Source organism: Diadema setosum, chromosome 5 (genome assembly GCF_964275005.1).
Source record: "Diadema setosum chromosome 5, eeDiaSeto1, whole genome shotgun sequence".
Taxonomy (NCBI): Eukaryota; Metazoa; Echinodermata; class Echinoidea; order Diadematoida; family Diadematidae; genus Diadema; species Diadema setosum.
The window spans coordinates 6,977,610-7,001,598 of NC_092689.1; the positions used below are offsets into that span (position 1 = coordinate 6,977,610).

The 23,989-nt window shown below is 37.4% G+C and overlaps 1 protein-coding gene across 1 annotated transcript; it reads right to left on the reverse strand.

The window, feature by feature from the left end:
• Positions 1-1,406: 1,406 nt before the first annotated feature.
• On the reverse strand, positions 1,407-23,696 carry LOC140229038 (solute carrier family 28 member 3-like). The gene is made up of 13 exons (XM_072309299.1): positions 23,649-23,696; positions 19,484-19,564; positions 17,088-17,213; positions 13,554-13,646; positions 11,280-11,563; positions 10,399-10,540; positions 5,862-6,053; positions 5,069-5,230; positions 4,226-4,482; positions 3,635-3,803; positions 3,265-3,441; positions 2,211-2,391; positions 1,407-1,480 (listed from the first exon to the last, which is right to left on the reverse strand). The coding sequence occupies exons 1-13, from the start codon at positions 23,694-23,696 to the stop codon at positions 1,407-1,409; spliced, it is 1,986 nt and encodes a 661-aa protein (XP_072165400.1).
• Between the last annotated feature and the right edge of the window lie 293 nt (positions 23,697-23,989).

Genomic DNA, 23,989 nt, shown 5'->3' on the forward strand with positions numbered 1-23,989 from the left:
CAAACTTGAAGTGACACCTATGATAATGAATGAAAAATGATAATCAAAACTCGTTTTGAAAGAACGATTATCATATGCACATTATGAAATGATAAAGAGATGATATCATTCGGCAAATATTTCCCATTGAGCTCCACACAAATTTACACTAAATTTTATTTGGTAGTGTTTGCCAAGGGAAGACGATATTAAATCTTTTGTATCATGTTTGTTATCATAGACTTTAAATAACTTATAATTACAATGATTTACGGGAAAGTGTGTTGGAGTATTACCTAACTAGAAACCAAAAACATGACTTCAACAACTTCATTTGCGTTGTGTGTATATACTAAACATTGAGTGAAATGGAAACGATGATATTCAATTTGCAAACAGCTAGATCAATTTACTAATATATCTAAATTTGTGGTCAATTTCCTCCTCTGACCAGCTATGATAACTTATTCATGTCATATGTATATACAAGATGCATTTCAAATACATATAGTTTGCATTGAATATCATATTTGTTTCTATTATGGAAAACCTTATGCAAGCTTTTGGCTTGTTGGGAACAACCTTTTTCGTTCAGGTTTGTTTGATTTAACCGCATTTCAATTTCAACACTATCTCGAGATTCAAGAGGGCGCTGTTTTCATTACGAAGATCGACGATGTAAAGTAAGTTAACTTAGATAGGTAAACTGCCAATCAAAGAGGATAGCTATAGCCAGCAAACTGTGTTTTTAAAGGATCGGTATGTATTAAAGCGGAACAGGCATTTTGCCTGCCAGGAACAATAATTATTGTCCAATCAAGAGACGAACTATGATTGACACTTTGTATTCCGATCCTTCTCGCTATACAAACAGTACAGCTTCATCAGAACGTCCGGAACGTGGCAGAGGCAGAAGATCCATGCAACAGCACCCTCGTTTCCCTTTAAGGCACTGCATATTGTAATGAGCATAAATTGTGTGTTCAAATGATGTAAGAATAACTGAGACTCCAGAATGAACTGAAGAGTCCAGTCTGAATTCCCAACTCCATTTTATGTTCAATCAGTCATTGACGGTTGAGCTTAAGGAAAAACATTAGATTCTTATCTAAATGCGGTTATGTTAAGCAGCCTTGTTATTTTGTGATTTATGACACATTTGTGATTTGATACACTGTGGTCCATCCCTAATCGAAGCGCCCTACCCTGTTTTCAGTGCAGTGGCTTTAACTTTGAACTTTATAGATCTTAGTGTCTATAGCCACTTCCTTTGGTTGATGAGGAACAGTGAGGGATTTTCCCTTATCTGCTAGTTACACGTAGCCAGCTAGTTACACGTAGCCAGGAGTAATGGACAAACATTATTTTTTCCCCATCACTCATTGGGCTCATCAATATCCAATCCTCTTCCTGTTGTGTTTGCTTGTTCAGTATAAAGTCGTGACTTCCGGAATTGCAGTCGAGTTTGTCGGTAACACCACCTCTGGAACATAAAGTATGCCTGTAAATACAAAGAGATGGTAGTTATCATTGATAAGTCCTGAACGGCTGTCACCTCCATCCTCCTCTTTCATTAGTAGGACTGAACGGTTTCATGCAAAAAAAAAAAAAAAAAAAAAAAATGTATTGATGAATTAATAAAACACGGGTTGGTCGGAGACGATTCACAAAGTGAGTTTGCGCTTCTGATCAACGCGAGGTGTTTCAATTCAATCCTCCCGAAAAAAAAAAAACTACAATTGCGAATAGAAGCTAGCACCAAGGACTGAAGGAGGTACCTCCTTGCTAGCACCTTGACTGGATTATTTTAATTTCACTCGTCCTTTATGCCTTCACAAACCTATTACATTTGTACAGACAGCAATATCTTACGTTACATCTCAAAGCTTTCGAAAAGCATACAACTACTGTTATGCAAAGCCAAACGCAGTCCCACGGTAGGAAAGGAATGGCTGAGGATAGGCTGTCAATAATAACCGGTATTGCTTCCAGATTTCCTACTAATCTCCAGTAGAAAAAGCAGTGAATTAATAAAGCACATTGTGTTTATCGTTTGTATCACTCTATGTTTTTCTTAGAGGTAACGTAAGTGCACGGTCATACATCATAGAACATGTCCTAAAAATCCGCGTTTTTGTTGTATGTCGAGATTTGTAAGAATAAGTGTTGTGTCTCCCATGGTATGTTTTGGATGCATTCGTGCTTGATAGATAGTACATAGGTGTAATTACCTGCAATGCAAGCTGTCATAAAGCAGGCCACCGTGCCAGCCACAAGGGCTCTAATGGCCACTGCAGTCATGTCCTTTTTCCTCTCAGGGGCCATCGGGATGAGTCCCCCGAGGACAATGCCTATGGAACCAATATTTGCGAATCCGCACAGTGCGTAGGTTGCAATGACCTCAGATCGTTCCTTTTGCGGCGAGGGGAAACAAAAGGAAGACGAAAGGAAAAGGATAGGAAAATCGGAGATTAAATCATATTTAGAAAGAGGTCATCATCTGAAATAGAACTTGCAAGACATTTCAAACACGAGTAACATTAAGTCACGCTTTGATTTTTTTTTAACTGTCTTCGCAATGATGAAGGAAAGGAAAAAGATAGTGACTAAAAAATTAACAGGAGGCAAGATTATACGTTAGACCTTTGGCCGTTATAAATGTTTATCTTTAAAAAGGTGTCATCACGTATATATTCAATCTACAAAAATGAGCGGAAAGAAAAGCCAAAATTCCTATTCCAAATTTTCTCTCCCAAAAATATTCGTTCACCAGGCACTCACTCGACAGAGCTTGAAAATTGCCATCATGGTTTCATCATTACACTAATGATGTTTTGTGATACAGTTCAGATATAAATTCATGCGTTCATACAGGAGCATTGTATAATAAGACTACTTTAGAGCTGATCAACATCATCAAAGATAAATTACTACTGTAAACAGAAATTTCCACATCCCAATATCTTTATGAGTGTGAACACAGAAAACAAGAACTATCAATTCGTACGTCTGGATCTGTGTAGATGTTCTCACAGTGATTGTTTAGAATTACGTTTTATTCTTCAGAAGCACATTACACACTTCAGAATGATAACAGTGATTCAAGTAAAGATGGTGAAATGATTGTTGTTTGTTTCTTGACTGCTTGTTTGCTTTTGCTTGTGTTTGTGAGCGTTTATTCTTTGTTTGCATATTCGAGGACATGCGTTAAACACCTAAGCTATCTTTTTCATGTTTTTTGTTTGTTTGTTTGTTTGGTTGTTTTTTTTTCAGGTCGCCTCCTACCGACAACGTGGGTCCCGCTCCCGTTTCCCTGTTGTCGATGTACTGGGCCATAACCTCGTAGGCATAGAACTCGTTGACGAAGGTCTTGAGGCCAATTAACTCAGCCACTACGTTGCAGTCTGCCCACTCGACCCCCATGATGAACGCCAGGGGCATAAAGACGTACGAGCAGATGAACTGCAATATGACAAGCATACAACAAGAAAGTGGGAGAGACAAAATGAAACTAAAAACGTTCTTTTATAACGATGAATGAATATGAACGCAATGAAGAAAATGATATTGCATTTCCATTTACTGTGTATTTGAAAGAATGGTAGTGTAGTCATCATTGCTATAATATATCAAACTGCTGCCGAATATAATTTACCTCAAAGGTTAGCTGAGGGTATCCGACGAGGCCACCGAAGTAACCGAGCAGAGCGTTAACGAGAGCAAGAAGGGAGAGGAATGCGATGAGGTTGGCGCCGATGTTCAGGACGAGTGGGATGGCGGCCGAGGCACCAGACGCGGCTGCTTCAACCACGTTGCGCTCATCTCTGTTCACGAATTTCGACAAAATAAGGGGAAAGAAGGGAAAACACCACAACGAAATGTTACAGGCGTTCGAATCTGTGTTACTCAGTTTTTTCATCGGAAGAAAAATGCTTTATTAGACCATGCATTTTTCATGTCTCATTCATTTTCAAATAACATATAAATAACGATAACATATGAACGTGAAGTTATCACAAGATATCTATTGCACTTGTGCGGCAGAGCTTGGAGAAAATTTGTTCCTCTCTTTATGGTGTTACGGATGTAACGATACATTTAAAAACAGAACAATTTATTATTTTTTTTTTGTATGTGTCACATGTCTCTCAAAGCAATACATGGGACAGATTTGTTTAGTAAAATCTACGTGGATTGCTGTTGATGTCATTCCCTGAGGGTCTAAATTATTTTGTCGTGACATTACCCCTTTGGGAGCTTAACGCCATCAATTGAAGTGTGCTTGGATTGCTCAGTCTCCGGGAAGAAGAGCTTGGAGATAGCCAGAGCTGCCGGGGCGGACATCACGGACGCCGTGATGAGATGTGTAGCGTCGATGCCGTTGAGGATGTAAGCGCCAAGCGTGCTGCCCGCTACGGTGGCAAAGCCTCCAGTCATGACGGCGTGCAGTTCAGATCTGGTCATGTCTTTCAGATAGGGCTTGATCAAGAGGGGCGCTTCGGTCTGATAGCACGGAAGAAGACAAAAATAACTTTGAACGGGATCAAATGAAGGAACAGAGAGAAAAGCGAGAGATGAGGGAGGGAGAGGGGTAGGGAGTAAAAAGAAGAAGATCTGAGCAGAACATGAGACCAAAGCAGACGTAGACTTTGATCAAACATGTCAAAGTAGAGGCAAAAGTAATCACTTCAGTAGTTGTAGTAGTAATATTCCTTCAGGCAGCAGTGGTGTTAATAGTAAAGCTGTCAATCAAGGTAATAATTACAAATATGCTCCAAAATCCAGCTCGTTCTATTTGAATTAATACTTCCTTTTATTCGACACATCAAGACTATAGGCATTACATCTTCAAATGTTTTCATCCTGATTTTGGCTTATAGTCAATATAAAGTTATCACAAATGATCGTACGTCTGTGCTTGGTTTACCTATCCGGATGTAATGTGCAACTCAGCCATATATAATGATATCAATACCGATAGTAAGTAAAGCTATTGTCTTTTATTCAGATCCATTTTCAGCTGATTTGTGCGCTCTTTGAATTGCGGGTTGGATTTCATCTGGTGATGCAAGTTGTCGCTACTGGTTACCATGCCAACAAAGATGTTGCCAGCGGCGTTCAGGGACTCGGAGCCCGATGTCTTCATGGTTCGCTCCATGAGCCACGCTACTTTCTGTATCAGGACCTGCATGACGCCCCAGTAATACAGCACCGAGATGACACTACCGAAGTAGATGATAATCGGCAAAACCTGAAAGAGTCCGCAACGACAGACACAAGCAATTGTCAGTTGATTGTAGACAGCCATCATCAAAGCTACCTTCCTTTCTTCCTTCCTTACCCTTTTCCCACCGTTGAAGAGTAGGAGAAAGCTGGCAACATTTATATCCCTTGAATTTTGCAGTCTGTTAATTTCTGAAATTATCTGTCAACTATATGTTTATTGAAGTTTGATCACAACCGCTTCGGTGACAAAGCAGTTTGGAAGCCCCAAAACATTCTTATGTCCAGATTCATTTCGTGTATGTGTGTGTGTGTGTGTGTGTGTGTGTGTTTGTTTGTTTGTTTGTTTGTTAAGATTTCCTGTCTGCCATTTAAAGCAGATCTTTTGAGATATTTTGCAACTTGAAATTTTTAGAAATTTTAAAAAGCTATATCTCGATGCCACGTACATGACGTAAGTATTAGTTTCGTGACCTTAGAAACGATATCGTTAAGATTTGTTGCTCTTCCTTTCAATAACAATACAAATTTGCTGTCTGCGATGTTCAGCCATGCGTGCTTAAAATATGTAAGGCATGATTTACATCTTTTAATTGATAACCTGCACCTTCGTATAGTAGAGATGGAAAAATTGGACTTAGAATAGGACGTTGACTTACCGAGAAGGCGAAGTAATGTTCGGCGTAGTTATCGCCGAAGACGAAGGCGGAGCCAGCGGACGAAAAATTGAGAAAAACGAAGACGACATCACTCAGCCATTCGAAGAGAACGAATCCCGGGTATGTTCTCAATATGAACAAACCCAAGAGAAACTGTAAAGCGAATCCCCACAGCACTGGTCTCCACTTGACCTAAGAAGGTAAAGGTGAAATGTTTAACTTTATGAAGAAAAAGGTTATTGAATTTTATGCAGATGAGATATGTATTATAGTCTGTGTCGGATACTCCTAACAAGTTCAATTTAAAGTGACAGTCACTCAAACATTTTCTGTGTAAATGATAACGAGAGAAATATTAAGGAGAAAAAAAAAACACACCCGAAATTATGGTTTAAGATTAGGAGTTGTACTGTGTTGACATTGAGACAACAAAGACAACAAAATAGTCCATGGAGGGCTAAAAGGTTTTGAAAAAAAAAGGTAATTGATCCAAACCACGAATTCAATTCAATTCACATTTATTTCGGATATAAAACAAGGTAAATATAACAAGGATTCATTTGGGTGACACCTATAAGAAGCAAACGCTTGTCGGGTAAGGTGCACCCTATTGCAACTGTATAATAAACATAAATAATGATATAATATACACCATAAAAGCGACTAAAAATAAAAAAAAAACATACATGCGTACATACATACAAAATACATTCACAAAGACAACAAATAAATAACAAAAAATAATGGATATCGGGTGAGTGAGGCATCATTTGAATTAAAAACAACTAGAAATGTCGCTATGGCGACTGGTATGCCTCCGCCATAATGCATGATTCTCCTAATAGGTCTAGATAGTACATGTGAACAATGTGTGATTACATTTTCACAAAATTGGCAAAATATTAAAATGACAAGTTTGTCACAAATGTGTTGAATGTTCACCTTCCTTGACCTAGGTTTAATTGGATGAATAGGAGAGCATGTATTTGAGATTTAAGGACTGTAACTTGACTTTGACCCATTCAAACGTTTATGCATTGAGTAATTTTCAAGGTATGGAGAAAAAGTGGAATTTCTGTATTGAATAGTAAATTGTTACCATTTTCATCTGGCCTTTGACCCTAAAATTCATTAGATAATCACTGTCAGGCAGAAGATGCATAAATATGCAGTACGTTTCAAGATAACCTGAGCCACTTCCGAGATATGGAGGAAAAACTTAGTTCAGCACTTTCCCTTGATCTTTGACCTTTCCAGAGAATCTCTATTAGGTTATACATGCATACACCAAGTGTAAAAAAAGAAAAATAATCCTGCTGGCATTGCATAAACAAGAGGGAAATAGTAAAATTTTGAAGTGTTGCCCTTGACCTCTGACCCCTGACCTTTGACCCCATGAACCCTAAATTCTCTAGATAATCACTGCCAGTCAGTACATGTAAATATACTATGTTCCATGAAGATACCTTGAACAATTTCCAAAGTACAAAGAAAAAAGGTGAAGTTTTAATGTTTTTACTTGACCTTTTGACCTTTGACCTTTGACCTCATGACCCAAACTTTCACCAGAGAATCTTAATCGGGTAATACATGTATACACTAAGTTTCAAGAAAATATCTTCTGGCATTGCATAGATATAATGGAAATAGTGAAATTTTATGTATTTGACCTTGACCTTTTGACCTTTGACCTTGAGCATGTGCACCCAAAAGTTGATAGGCACAACTTCACCCCCTAATACACATACATGCCAAGTTTCATTAGGATACCTCAAAAGGTTTTGATAGTTACCCTCTCCACAAAATTCATTACGGACGGACGGAAGGACGGACGGACGGACAACCCGAAAACATAATGCCTCCGGCACCACTTCGTGGCGGAGGCATAAAAACACCCTACAGTGTGCCTGGCACAGCTCAAGCTGCTAATATTGATAAATACTAATAATGAGTAAAAGATAAAGGACTTCAAATACCCTGTAATTCTCCATTTGCTGGGACTAAGTATTTGTTTGGTAAACAGAAACGAGCAGTAACTTGTCTAATATAATGAAGGGTTCATCGCTACGCTACTTATGAGGGCGCGATTGTCCAAAAAAAAAAAAAAAAAAGAAGAAAAAAATGGGTAGCCCTCCTCAAACATGTCAGACGTTTGATGCAACCAACGCAGCCAATTGACATCTATTCACAGTCTTCAAAAGAAAAAAAAAAAATGGTAAGAAACAAATATGAAAGTCGTATTGAGTGTTTGTGTATGTTATTACATACTAATATCTGCTGTCATCAGTGGCGTAACTACGGGGGGGGGGGGGCCATGGGGGGGGGCACGTGCCCCCCCCCCCCCCAATCCGCTGGTGAAAAAAAAGAAAAAAAAAGAAGAAAAAACGAAAAAAAAAACCCTACCAAAATGGTAATTCAAGGGTTAGTAAACTGCTTTTGAAATCGACATGAAAGGATGATCAAGAAAAAAGATATTTTTCTAAGATTTCTTTTAACCATATAATTAAGGAGGTATTATAGTGAAACATTGTTCAAAAAGCCCGGAAACGACAAAAGATTGTGATTCAGTGTGATTCCTGGTGCTGGTTGGCATTTTGAATACAAGCAGGATGTGCGCACTTAGTGTACTCAGAACATCGGAATGGCAAAAAGAGTCGCTGCAATGTTGCGCAATGTGATGTTTGATAGGTTGTACACATTTGCTATCAAAGCTTGATCATTGATTTTGCAGTGTTGCTTTACATACTAGTCTATATTAAAATGCCTTGCGTTGCCAATAATAAGACTTGACCTTGGCTACTTCCTAACTTTTCCATCCATAATATTGAAACACACACACTCACAAACACAAACAAATTAGGGGATGCTCTATATAAAGTGCAGATTTTGGACATCCTTCTCCCGCTTGGTCACTTCGACGCCCCCTCGCTGGTCATACCTCCCCCAATCATGAACATAAACCGACACCCTTGACTACCAGTGGCGGATCCAGGGGGCGCACCGGGCGCCCCCTCCCTCCAAAGCGATATGTAGCTACAAACGACAGTTTTTGGACTGTAAAATGTCAAAATTTTCTCGCTCGCTCGCTTCGCTCGCTCGCATTTAATCGCTATGCAATTCTCCTGATGTTGCTGTCAGTAATTGCCAACAACTGCGCCCGGTGCGCTCCTCCCCTTAATTTCCAAAGCGAAAAAATATAGCTAAAAATGGCAGTTTTGGGCCTATAAAATGTCAAAATAAAAATTCAAGCTCGCTCGCATTTAATCGTTATGCAATTCTCTTGATGTTGCTGTCAGTAATTGCCAGCAGTTGCACCCGGTGCGCCCCCTCTCCTTAATTTCCAGAGCGAAAAAATATAGCTACAAACGGCAGTTTTGGGACTGTAAAATGTCAAAATTTTCAAGCTCGCTCGCTTCGCTCGCTCGCATTTAATCGCTATGCAATTCTCCTGATGTTGCTGTCAGTAATTGCCAGCAGTTGCACCCGATGCGCCCCCTCACATTAATTTCCAAAGCGAAAAAATATACCTAAAAACGGCAGTTTTGGGAACATAAAATGTCAAAATTTTCAAGCTCGCTCGCTCGCATTTAACCGTTATATGCCATTCTCCTGATATTACTGCCAGTAATTGCCAGCAGTTGCGCCCGGTGCGCCCCCTCTCCTTAATTTCCAGAGCGAAAAAATATAGCTACAAACGGCAGTTTTGGGACTGTAAAATGTCAAAATTTTCAAGCTCGCTCGCTTCGCTCGCTCGCATTTAATCGCTATGCAATTCTCCTGATGTTGCTGTCAGTAATTACCAGCAGTTGCACCCGATGCGCCCCCTCCCCTTAATTTCCAAAGCGAAAAAATATACCTAAAAACGGCAGTTTTGGGAATACAAAATGTCAAAATTTTCAAGCTCGCTCGCTTCGCTCCGCGCTCGCATTTAACCGTATGCCATTCTCCTGATGTTACTGCCAGTAATTGCCAGCAGTTGCACCCGGTGCGCCCCCCCCCCCCCTGAATTTCCAAAGCGAAAAAATATAGCTACAAACGGCAGTTTGGGGACTGTAAAATGTCAAAATTTTCAAGCTCGCTCGCTTCGCTCGCTCGCATTTAATCGTTATGCCATTCTCGTGATGTTACTGCCAGCAACTGCCAGCAGTTGCGCCCGGTGCAACCCCCTTAATTTCCAAAGCAAATATATATATATATATATATATATATATATATATATACATATATTATTATATATAGCTAAAAACGGCAGTTTGGGGACTGTAAAATGTCAAAATTTTCAAGCTCGCTCGCTCCGCTCGCTCGCATTTAATAGTACATTACGTTATGCAATTCTGATGTTGCTGCCATGAGGTGCCCCCCCCCCCCCAATGTCTTGACCCACGGTACGCCATTGGCTGTCATGAAATTCTGAGAGGATACGAAAGTCGCATTTTCTGTTTGTGTGTGAATACATACCGCTATAGAATTACACTCTGGGAGTATAATTTGATTATCATTATTGTTTCTCTACAAGTAATCATTCCGGATGACTTACCTTACTTGGATACTTGGAGAAGACGTAGGAGAAGGCGATGAAAAAAATGAGACCGGCAAACGATATCAAGTTTTCAATGTTGTCCCGTGTGAGAAAATACAGAGCAACTGCGATTCCCGCCACTAAGATAAGATAAATCGGCCTGTGGAAAGAAGGCAAAATGGGGTTACCGCCATGCTTGCATTATCTTCAAATTTGTGCAATGAATATCGCTCTCTCAAAGAAACTGATGAAAATGATCGGGCATTTTGTTTTTTTACCATGTGTGACCTTGAACTCATTGATTGGGATTCGGTGTTCATAACTTGCATAGTTTAACAACCATTGTGGACTTCTATCTCTCATATCTGACAAACTCTTTGCTATCGGAATCGACATTTTGCCTAACTTTTCACATGACATTATCATAATCCTCATAACTTCCGTTGGACTCCCCACGTACTTTCCTTAATGACCCTTTACCAATTAAATAATTTGCAGGCATGAAAATGTTGATCGGGCCGGTAAATGTTATTGCTCAGTAACTGTTCACGAGAATATATCTTGGCATATTAGCAGAATCAGCACTACTGATAATTTCAAACCCCTAAAGGGGGACTTCACTCATTGTTAGAATTGATTTAATTAAACAAAATAAGGAACATCGTAGATATTTCTAGGCAAAATACTTAACGTTAAAACATCAGAACTTTCATATTTTGGTTTAACAACAAGTTGACATTTTGTTCGTTCGATTGTATTCTCCTCATTGATGTTAAACTAGATCGTAGAGTATAGAGAGTTTGGGGTGATACCCACCCCCAGCCGAGGAGAGATCCCGTATCATCATTCCTGTTTGTATATAATTCTTATGTCATTGCACTTGAAATACAGCCACATACCACTCGAGGTATTCCCATGATTCATCAATCTTCTTCACCATGGGTTGTATGACGTGCTTGTCTATGTCATCACCCCGCGTGTCTCGTATGAGGATGTAGCAGTAGACGAACACGACCAGGCCGGTGATGATGAGCAAGACGAACACGGCGTCGAAGTCGTAGATGCAGGCGTATATGAGGTAAGCGGTGTAACCCAGGAGAAGTGTGATTAGAATGCAGTATCTTACCAGAGTCCGGTTTGTGGACATGGAGCCCTGTATGATGTCAGTGTAACCGTAGATGACCTACAAACAGAGTTAATCTAATGATCAGCGATAGAAACTCAAACGATGATGGACTATTTCCCATGACAACTTCTGGACATAATGATGTTAATATTAATCAAGAAGTTGTCATTTCATAAACATAATATGTTATTATATTACATTATATTACATTATATCATAATGCTTATCAAAATTATCAGAAATATAAATCGAAGCATTTTATTTTATAGACGCACACCTAAAAAACCACAGGGTCACTGCCGTCATAGAACTGTGAACGCATCCGTTCAAAAAGATCTTGGATACGGATCATGATCCGAATCGCCACCAAAAAAACAACAACAACTAATTACCTGTTATTTTCATCACATAAGACATAACCTGAACACCTTTTTTCGAGTTACTTTTTGCCTACAGAATACACACACACACACACATATACGCACACACACACAAACAAACAAACAAGCAAACAAACAAACAAACAAACACACGCACAATCTAACTTAACAAACGCCCCCTAAGACGTAACATGAACATCCTTGGCGGAGGAGAGAACAACTCAAAGTGAGGGACAAGTCAAATGAATAAATTTCTTTGAATATCTGTCGTCTCATACCACAAGCTTTCTGGATGCGAAAACGAATTTCTTGTACTAACAACCCATTAACACTATACCAAAGATGTGATGTCAGCATTATTTTGCAGTCAATGTAATTATCACGTAAACAGATTCATCGATAAAAGAATGTGTTCGTAAAATTTCAAACAAATATTGTGAACCTGGTACTATTTTATACGCAAAACGTAGGAAAGCGCTGTTTTTTTTTTTAATCTTAATCATTCTCTTGGTAATGGTGGTAATGGGAGTTTTCTAGAAGGCCAAGGTGTTAAACTTTAGAGCATTCATTTTGTTTCCTCTGAGGTGAGGTGGCGAGAAACGGATACTGTGGGTAATTATTTTCCAATCACTGCATACATGCTGGCCTGAATACACTTGTAATTAATATGGTGACACGACCTTTGCTCACTGCGACAATTGCTCCGGTCTTCATTTCATTATAAAGGACTAAAGGGTATTTTAGGGCTAATGTTGTGGTAGTATGAAGTTAGGATTAGGATTACGGTTAGAATAATTATTAGGATTATCGATATGAACACTGGCCGAGTTATTTCGGCCCAGCAACGACAACTTCAGTGCGCTGGTTCTCAAATGTCTGGTGTTCTCCCTTTTAAAATGAGAATTCCTATACACGTATTGATCTATGTATTCTACTTTTCACATTATTTACATCTAATCTTTACTGTTCCTGGAATGCAATCAAATTTTACCAAAATAAACCAAATGAACCTCTACAACGCGTGATGGCACGGATTTGCACAAAACAAAAAGTCAGTAACAATAGCGCGTGCAAAATTGTTTTTATTCCACAACAGAACGGATGACGTTTGTTATTCCGAAGGTTTGTTTATCCGAAAAATTAAGTAAGGTTCGTTATTCCGAACTACCTAGGTTCGTTTATCGGAAAATAAAGTACAAGTGAAATAAGGTACGTTATTCCGAAGGTTCGTGTATCCAGAAATAAAATAAGGTTCATTATTCCGAAAAACACAAATTCCCAATACCCAGATGTTCGTTGATCCTAAAATAAAATAGGTTCGTTATATTCCACCATTTGTGGAGTTATGTCATTCCGAAGGTTCGTTAATCTAAAAATGAAATAAGGGTCGTAAATACGGAAACGAAAAGAAGGTGCTACGAACGAACCTTCGCGAATTACGAACCTTATTTCATTTTCGAACTAACGAACCTCCGGAACAACGAAACTTCGGAATTACGAACCATATAATCGACAGAGCAAGAGATACTACGATACTGTCATTGGCAACGGCAACAAAGCTGCATATACTATGTTAGTTATATTAATTTGGCCCTAATGGTCCGGAGAATTAAGATTATTGTAGATAACCTGTCGCGTGAGTTCATGCCCCATTGACATCCACTTACTGCCCAGAAACGGCTTTGAAGATCCTTGTCATCGTTGTCAACGTCGTCGTCGTGTTCACCATCGGTTTCACCATCTTTGACGACACCGTTGACCTATGGGAAACAATATTGAAAGCATATACTAATGCACGACAAGTGCTAATGTATAAATGTCACTAAATTTGCTTGTTTCTTTGTTTTATCTGTCTAAACACGGGTAAAAAAAAAACCAAACAAACAAAAAACAACTCGCACTCAGTCGTGAGGCTGTTTTTCAGCAAGTCCGTTTAGGCCCACATGTATGCAGAGATGAACAAAGATAACGCAAAAATGAAATTCAGCATGGTGACAAATCTAACCAAAGTGAACGTTCATAAATGGTTTCATTAAACCTGACATTTATTGCCAAATAATAAAACAATAAAGATAGTAAGTATCTTTATATAAGTACATCTTAGATACATCCAACTACACTTCACAAATAAACATTTATGTGTTAAACCAGAGTTTTGAATAATTTGCAATTTAGCCACAAGGCGGTGACAAACTATAATAGAAAATAAATTATGTGGAATTATATCAGGTGATCAGACATCGGGTAATATCACGATTCAACATAATAGAAAGCTAGCAACATTTACCACGTTACAACGTTGTTGATATATATGACATGAATAATTAATTACCCATGTCGACCCTGAAGAAGACGTGTGTATGCGTCGAAAATTTGGTTTGAATAAATAGCACTGTTGAACTAAAGTGCATTACTTTGTCATCTTTTGTGTACTGGTACCAACACGCGGACTACAAACATCATATCATACTAATAATTCATATAGGGGTGGGAGGTGGAGGAGTGGTGTACGTTATAATTTGTACGAACATTCATGGGTTCGAATAAAGGGGTACAATGTACTTCAGTAAAAGGCACTTTCGCATGATTCCTACGTAGTTTTATCTTTCGCATCCTGATTCGTTATCGTCATGATCGCAGGAAAAAAAAATAGAAAATTAAAATGCACAGGATGTCAAACTGCAAGTTGTTTGTTTTGTTCTGTTTTTCCGAGGAAGCTTGTACCAACGCACCAGTCATCACCTCAAAAACAAACACACACAAAAAAAAGACCAGCCGAGGCGAACATTGCTTGACATAAACGATAGAGCTTACATAGGCGAAAAACAAACAGACCAAGGGAGAATCAAATATTATCTGCAAATTTCTTTACTTTTGTAAACTTGATATTGTATGTTGGATCTACCACACACGATCATCTCTGATTATGCTTTTGTGCTGAAGCAACCAAACACACATTGACAAAACCCACATACCGCACCATTACAATGAAAGCAACTAATGCAATTACTCTATATCTTATGTATACCTGGAAAGTTATACAATTTTAGCCTTGTATTTTTTTTTTCTGACCTGCTTTCATTTTCGCAAAAGAATTACTGTTGTGACATATTTTATCAATACCAACATGAAGGAAAGAGATATTATTAACGCCATATTGAGGCAAAAGAAATGGATGCGATTCAGGCAATCTTTTTTACGCGCGTAGTGATAACACAGAACAATGAGATGGCAGAACTTTACCCGAAAGCGTGCTATGAACTAGCGTACTATTGAAGGACGAGGTTCTACAAAGTCTTCAGTAGGGCTATCTGGTGAGATAGCAGGACTGAGGTTTCTGCTGAATGGTGTACATAATGTAACAAACACACCAACGTAAAACGCATGGAGGTACGTTTGTACCTCCATGTTTTGAGATAAGATGGTGTTTTCTGGCCTGGGGGGAATCAAAATACCCCAAAAAGAGTTCCTACTCCTTGTTTGTTTGTACCTTCATGATAAAACACACAAAACGTTACTGAAAAACGGATCTGCTTCTGTCGCTATCTGTCCTACTCAGTATTTGCCTTAACTATCCGTCCTGTAAAAGGTTTTTGTTTTATAGGAGTTATACGTTTAATTGCCAATATCAAGCCGCTGGCATGGAGTGTAAAACAGAAAATGTACCGTAAAGGGCTTTTAAACCTCACATGACCTTTAAGTCCCGATAGTGTACAAGGGGAAAGCTCTTTATAATTCATAATCTGAACTGGGTTCTATTGCAGGTGTGGAATTGCCCGTGCATGGGTAAACCTATACCTGTGATATAACATGAGATAAAGAATCTAGTATTCATGTTTCATGTCACGTGTGACTATATATACAATCATAATCATCATCTTGAAATCTAAAATCTTGAAAGTATATAGTCAATTTGATGTACAGTTTCCCGGCATACCGTTTTCCTTCCAATGCTGAAAAAAATATATACACTGTATATCTGTGTTTTCTGTTTGTTTCTTGTTTTTTGTTTTTGTCTTCGCTTCCACCTCAGGCAAATTCAATCTAATTCAATTAAATTCAATCAAAATTATTCGGAAATTTTCTGCATTGAATGTATATCACAAATAATGATATGCAATCATTTCTTTTCCCAACACAATAAATCATGCAGTGTGTACATCCGAACATGGTTGATATTTACTGCTTACAATGGGCTATTAACAGATTGAATAAAAAAAAATAAAGAGAAAACGTCGATTGGGAGCCACTCAGGATAGTGAAACAATCTGACTGAATTAAAGTACATATTGGGAATGTGAATGCAGATAAGCACATAGCTTGACGATTGGTGGAGATGAGAATTGGGCTTTTAACTTTTTGCGAGATACCAAGAAAACACTTATGATATAGTACAGAACATACCATTTTAGAAGGAATTCAAAGTTTATTCGATGAAAATCAGGTTTGCAATGACTGAAACATCCAAAAACAAGGTAAAACAAAGCAATCGTGATAAAGTGTGGGTCCCACGCTCTATTAGAATCACTCTTTTTTTTTTCTTTTCTTTTTTTTTGTGGATATCTCAGCCATTTCAAAACCAATTTTCATCAAATAAACGTTGAATTCCTCATAGAATTACATGCTCTTTCATATTTCTTAAGAGGTTTCTCATTATCTCACCAAAAAATGTTAGAAAGCTGAAATTAGGTCTCAACCAAAACTATACGATCCCTTTAATGAAAAAAAAAAAAAATCCCAAAACATTCATAATGTGTACTTATCGAAAACACAAGGGGGAAAATGATTATCAGCTAAAAGGCTAAAGCAAGCTCTTTCGAAATAGTTCTTAGTATCAGAGGACAAAAGCACTACTATCGTAATGTCATTATCTTTAAATTGGCCAATGTCATACACCAAGGGAAAGCAGCTACAAAGAAAATACCGGCCGAACAGGAAATTATGTAACTAGCTGAAATCCTTTCTGTTAATGCTCTTAATATAAACATATTCGTAAGCGCATTGCAGCATATAATTGCTGTTTAACCAGAGGCGTCCAAAGTTTTTACGTATTCTTTGCCTCATCTGTGCTATTATGTGTTTGAGTGAGAAACAATAGTTTGCCACGGCTGGGAGCAAAGTACAGGTAGTGTGTCAATGTTGAGGCAGTGTGTCAATGTTGTCCTATACAGAGATTATCCTAATACGGATATCATACTCACCTTTCCGTTTGCCTTGGTAGACCCGTTGGAGGGGAGGGGGGTTATTGCCTTCCCGTTTTCTTGATGTGATTCTTCCTCAAGCACGTACGTGTGGTTGTCATACGCTGCATTCTCGTATGTATGATCCTGTGTGGATTATAAAGAAAGAAGAATCCACACCCACCCACAGACAGTACAATTCCATCAGGGGGTGGGGGGGGGGGAAGGAAAAAAGAGCATTACTGAAATAGTGACAGCGAAAAAAAAATGATACGTGAGCATGGGAATATTTTGATTTTATTCGCTGTTATGAATGTGTGTGTTTGTGTGTGCGCGCGCTACATGGATGGCATTCGTCTGTCTCGTGAAGACAATAGCATACACCCTGCATAAGAACATCAGTTTATTGCTTGATTGTGGGGGGGGGGGGGGAGGGGGTGGTGAAGAATATTCTTCAAAGACTCATTTCATGTCAATGTTAATTAAAGTGTAATTGTTCAGAAGCTATTCTTAACAAACAAAAGCATTAGTTTCATTTTCAAAGTATGTCTTTGAATGCTGTGTAATCTTTTATTTATAGTTACGTCTGTATATATCTACATCACTAACATTATTGAACTAAGTTCTTAACCCGCACATAACACTCCACCATCCTCAAATACAACTCCACCCTAGCTCACTCGATCACACGCAAATTATATCCAAATGAAAAAAGAAAATGCAAACACTGCCATACAAACATTATGAGTACATTAACATGTTATGAACTTGAATTCCGTAAAAGTAAAGAATTTGTAAACATTACTGTAGTCAATTATTATGTGAGATTTCTGTGATACTCGATGCTTCAGTTTTCACAGAGCTGTCGCCTAGCTTAGCCGTCCTTCTGTTTAGGGTGAAAATTCTCATTCGACCAAGAATGAAGACAGCGGAATTATAATAAAGCCTCTATATTTGCTCTTCTCACATAAGACTTATGGCCTTTATTTTCATTTGATACAAAAGAAGTAATATTCAAACTCTGGACAGAATGATTCTCAAAATGTTTTTCGAAGGCGATGACTGAGTTCCTATTTCGTCCCGGTGGTCACAATCTATATTCCTTGTCCACTCTGCATTCTTTTACAGTCATCTAAATTGTAGAACCTGCTCCACAGTTGGGTATATACACAAATTAGTTAAACAAACTATATCAGGTCTTTCCGCTCTGGTCTTGCATATAATCATAAATAGCTAGAATTTTTATGATGATAACCCCGTATATTGTTAATGGGGGGATTCATAGTGTCTTAAAAAAAGTTTTGAGATGAGAAATGTTGAAATCAAAAGATGCCACATACCCTCATCCTACCCTCCTCCTTCCTCTAAAAGAGAGAAAAAGTAGCCTTTATTGTTCTTTTTTATTATTTTTCAATTCGAATTTATTGCAGGTACCTCGCCTAGTGCGTAGATGCTTCTGTGAGTTGAAATATTGTCCATATATTGCTATTTCAAGTCACAGCTATTTCATGAAGATCATTTTTTTTTTTTTTTTGATTATGTACACGTATCCTCATGCGCGTGAATGTGCAGGTGTGTTTTTATTGCACATGTTATGATTATTTGTTATGATTAGATGTTATGATTCTTTTGTCTACATTTGACCATTTTGACAATTCAATATTTCTCAAACTCATAAGCAGCTTCGCGTATCTTTGATGATGAAGTATCAAAGTTGTGAATGAAAACCTGTAGTTATGGAAGATGTGTCACGTGTACAAAGTCAAATGAACAATAATTTTGATAAAAAAAAACAGATGAAATTAAACATGGAAAAGAGGTGACTTTCACTTTCTCTAGAAAAATACCATATTTATGATTTATATATGTATATATATATATATATATATATATATATATATATATATATGAAGAGTTTGTTCGCAAAAACCGATAAGTCCATTTTTGAAGATTTTGAAGTACGGTCTCTGTCATAAAGTACAAAATGATACCTTTTAAATGATGTATTGGTCACTATATACAAAGGTACATTCTTGAAGTTATGGTCAAAAGAAGCAAAAATTTTCTTATTATTCTCTTTATTTTTCTCGACCTTTATTCGCAAATATCTCCATTTGGCAAATATGGACTTATCGGTTTTTGCAAACAAACTCGTCATATATATATATATATATATATATATATATATATATATATATAGCAGATGTTTTGTTGAGCAGGCAGGATGTTCAGTGCGTAGGTGCATACACAAACTCACTCTGAGACATGTATGGAGAAACATATTTGAAAACACACAGTCACGCCAAAAAGTTTTCATTGTTTTGACATTATAGAATGAATTCATCAATTTTATTGCTGTTATACCATCCCTACGTTTTCCATTTCTGGATACGAAGACTATTGGGGGATCTACATACCTTGTCAGCTGCGTTGCTGAGTTCGGTTTCGATGTCTGCTCCTCCGTTGATATCAGTTTGAGTCACTGCGGTTTTCTTAGCCTGTGAAGAAACGGAGAAATATAAAGGACAAATCTTCAATACATACATTATTAACTTTGTAGCAGCTACCGGCCCTCTGCGAAGTTTACGCTCATGACATTATTGTCAAAGATGATTTAACCACATTCACACGTAATCAGTTGCCTCTTTAGGAGAGCTTGAAAATGAGAACTCCATCGAAATTTATTTATTTCTTTTATGTCTCAGTTCTTGTGATTATCCTCCGATCACGGTTTACGTAAATATATTAAATGATCTCCCCCTTATAATATTTGTATCATTGATAAGAATAAGTATACCTAAAGTCATTAGGACTTTCTGAGCTACAATGAGCCGTTATTATTCACAACACTACTTATTTCCAACCGGCTAAAAACTCAGATTCCTTGAGAGCTGTTGCATATTGAATTCGGTCCCTTAATGCCTGCTTTTGATTTTTGCTGAGCTAGATTTCTTTGCCAATATCTTTTTTTTTTTCAACGCTACGTTTCTATATATCTTATTTCTTATCAGCTATTGCTTAGTCAAATTCAATCCCTTTAATGCGTGATTTTTATTCTTGCTCAGCTACATTTCTTTGCCAATATCTTACGTTTTTCACAAAAGTATAGTGAACAGGTGCCAAGATTACAAAGACGCCAAAAGCCAGTAAGTTATAGTGTACTTCCGTTAGTTTAATCAAGGGCTTACATATTGGAAGTGATATCTCGTAGATTTTACCGATGTATTATCGAACACCATCACACATTAAGAATATTGTTCAATGAAAAGAGAAACTTTAGAAGAATAGAAGGATTTAGTCAACAAAAATATGAGAGAGAAATATCAAAATACACATTTTCTGTACTGTTCAATTGTTTCTGTTCATCTGTTCATGCGAATTTTGTTCATTGTTCTTATATGGAAATACATGACCATAGTTAGTATCACCTTACCAAACCCCGTAAAACCCCCTGCAAACTGTACTATATTATTTTGTTATGCACACGGGCGCTCCATACAATGCCATATATTATACATATTACACAAACACTCTGCACGCCACTAAAATGTATCCATATAGCTCAATACCATTAGTCAAGCATATTGCGCTCCTTGCAACAGTAATTCATCTACTGGGTATAGGATACGGGGAGTATAGACAGTTAATATTATTTTTTTGACAGCAAGAGTGACAGATAATCAGATATTTGACTAAGAATCGGAAAGAGAAAGAGAGATAGAAAAAAAGCTGATCACATTAGGTTATACCGCGTCAATCCTATCTATTATCAAAACACATTTCCGGTGATGAATAAATACTTGGCGGTGTTTGCATTGTTATGACGGTATCATTGCGAACATTAATTGGCGATTGCACAGCAGAGAGTCAGATCGCACGAGGACTCTGGGTAAATGAATAACAAGATTACGATGCAAGTTGCCAACCTTTTCGTGATATCGCATATTGTTTATACTAGTATAGGCTTATAACCATGTGTATTGTTTGTTTTTTTACGGGGCATCATTATCTGTCAAAATATGATTTATATCAAAGATATTTTTTCATCAATGCACACAAAGACGTGCATAGTGCATTACCATATCATGTCACGTATCAACCTACATTATGTGTTCTCCTCTCGCATGATAATTCTGTATTATCAACCCTGGTTTGCATACAAAGCGCTTCCGTTTTTCTTAAGATTGCAGCTGTTGAAGGAGTTTTTTTTTTTTTTTTATTTACCATCCATCGGTCGGGGTTTGAGGTAGACTGCAATATTAATTTCTCACAATTAAGTAAAATCTATTTCTAAGCCATTTTAGACTGTCACAGAATCAGATGAATTGTAAAAGCAATCGGCAATGGGAGAGCTCGCGTAAATTGTAGATCAAAACAGCCTCGAGCCAGAAAATAATTTCTATATCATTATTTTGTTTATATTAATATATTATAATGCCCCATTGTATTTCAGTGCAACAACCATTTCCGCATTCCTATTACTTAATTATCTTTATTGATGACAGAAAGTATTTCATGACGTCATCTCAAGATGCCGATACTTAGATTTGCTTGCCACCTATATTTAATATCCTTCTTGAAATGTGCATTCCAAATCATGATAGTTTCTTCTCTACAGGCTCATATAACCATGCACGTTGATGAGATCCAGATCGTTCTAGCTCACCGCATAGAAAATTAGAGCACGCCCTTAGGAAAATAAATGAATAACAGATGATCACGTATTATGCACTTACATCTACATATTGCAACATGTAATCAAGACCATTCTGCACAAGACATGGGAATATGATCAGATTAAACATGGTGTGAGTTTTGTGGGTTTTTTTTTTCATTAAACAAACAAGACCACAATTAAGAATAGATTGAATTCACTTATGTTTGAACTTTGGCCATAGAATTGAGACTTGTTGTTGAGTCTTACACTCATGATCCTAATCTCATGTATTTGGGGACGACGCCCCATGAATGCATGCAGTGTGAAGATATCTAGATCATGTAACTGATCTGGAGAGTTTGTTTTGTTTGTATTTTCATATTCCCGCCTTTCCTGAAGACATTTTAACCCTTCTCATCACGCTAGGTCTCCCTCGCTATCTAACTACCTGCAAACATACATGATTATTATACTTGCTCATAAATACACATACTTTACAATCATGATATGTCAGGTAACATACCCATATTCATATGAATGACAGCGAGGTACAGGCAGAAATAAAAGGATTAACATAGTAGATAGCTAAAATATTTACATTCTTTTCACTCACACAGGTTTACATTTTATCTTTACTTCCAAAGCAATTCGTTCTCTTTCGCTCCGAACATGGTAGATATTTATATAAACATATATAAATATATATATATGATATGTTTTGTACATTAACATATTATTTCTTGGTGTTTAATCGAAATGAGTAAATGAAATGAAACATTAAATACAGCATCCATTATAGTACACTACTGGTATTTGGCATCCGTTAGAATGTGTTTTTTATTCATACGGATTTTATAACATATTAATGACAGTGAGTACTGTGTAGCTTGACTGCATAAAAACTTTACGTTATTAATCAAACTTATACTAAACTTGTTGTTTCTGTATAATAATCATAGTTGTCTTTAAATCACCTTATAGTTAAACGTTTCTTCACCATAATTCACTGCATACAACATTTTACTCCAGCATGAGGGGGTAAAAAAAAACCAATGCGATTTGTAGCCATGAATGATGAGCTCGACACCCATTTCATCAAATAATACTAGATCTTTTAGTCCATTATATCGAACAACCAAGATGATTATTATCCACTTAATCGTTTGCTTGGACATTAGTGCGTATCCGATCTGATCCACAACATCCATCACAAAAGTATTAATATTGTTCTCGTCATTATGTACCCAACTTTGTGAATACGGTTGCTGTTACATGGGATTTCCCAGTTCCTTTACTGTAACGAAGGGCACCTTTATCATAGAAAAATATACAAATAGTCTCATATGAGTTCGGATAACACGTTACATCGGAAATCCATATTACTAAATATTAAAGTTTCTTATTGATCGTGACTTAAAGGGACTGTACAGTACTGGTTGAGGTGGGGATTCATGTTTTGAACATTCCTAAGTGAGATAATGAAAAGCCTCTTATGAAATATGAAAGAGCATGTAATTTTAAGAAGGATTCAACGTTTATTTGATGAAAATTGGTTTTCAAATGGCTGAGATATCAAAAAAGTGCTAATAATAAAAGGCGACATGCCACACCTTTATTAGGATCTCTTTGTTTCACCTTGTTTTGGGATATCTCAGCCATTTCAAAACCGATTTTCATCGAATAAACTTTTGATACCCCCTAGAACTGCAAGCTCTTTGACATCTCATAGAGTGGTTTCTGAATATCTCGCAAAACATTAAAAGCTAAATCCTCACCTCGACCAGAACTGTACACACATTGATATTTATGTTTGAACATTGATTTTTGTTATGGGTTTGTGCGGCATTACATTTTTTTTTTTATTATGTTGCGTAACATCGTGTGATGGGTTGAACAAATTACGAAATTTTGCTGTCGGTACTCACCTTCATTCCGATCTCCTCGCTGTTATTATTTCCTCCGTGATCGGACATCGCTCTCAAATAGATCCAAGATCTGCTTGATCTCAATGAAGATACGAACGTCTGTTGTCATTTACCACTGCTCCCCGTTACGTTGACGTTTATGAGTCCCGACGCCGCGTCCCGCGCTTTAACATTGCCGTGAAAACCGCGCGAAAACACTAAGCTATACCTGAGCAAAATTGATTTTGATTTTTTTTTTTTTGGATAACTGAAGAAACATTCAAAACATTTCTAATGTTTCCTGTTCACTTGTTTATAACCTGTGTACCGAGCACATATCCTCTATCGGCCTAGGAATTACA

Excerpts from the sequence above, each read along its gene's own strand:
- LOC140229038 (XM_072309299.1), bottom strand. The coding sequence starts at position 23,696 with ATGTCCGATCACGGAGGAAATAATAACAGCGAGGAGATCGGAATGAAG. Across the intron at positions 17,214-19,483 it reads TCAGCAACGCAGCTGACAAG|GATCATACATACGAGAATGC; the intron begins GTATGTAGATCC and ends TAATCCACACAG. Across the intron at positions 5,231-5,861 it reads AACATTACTTCGCCTTCTCG|GTTTTGCCGATTATCATCTA; the intron begins GTAAGTCAACGT and ends GGACTCTTTCAG.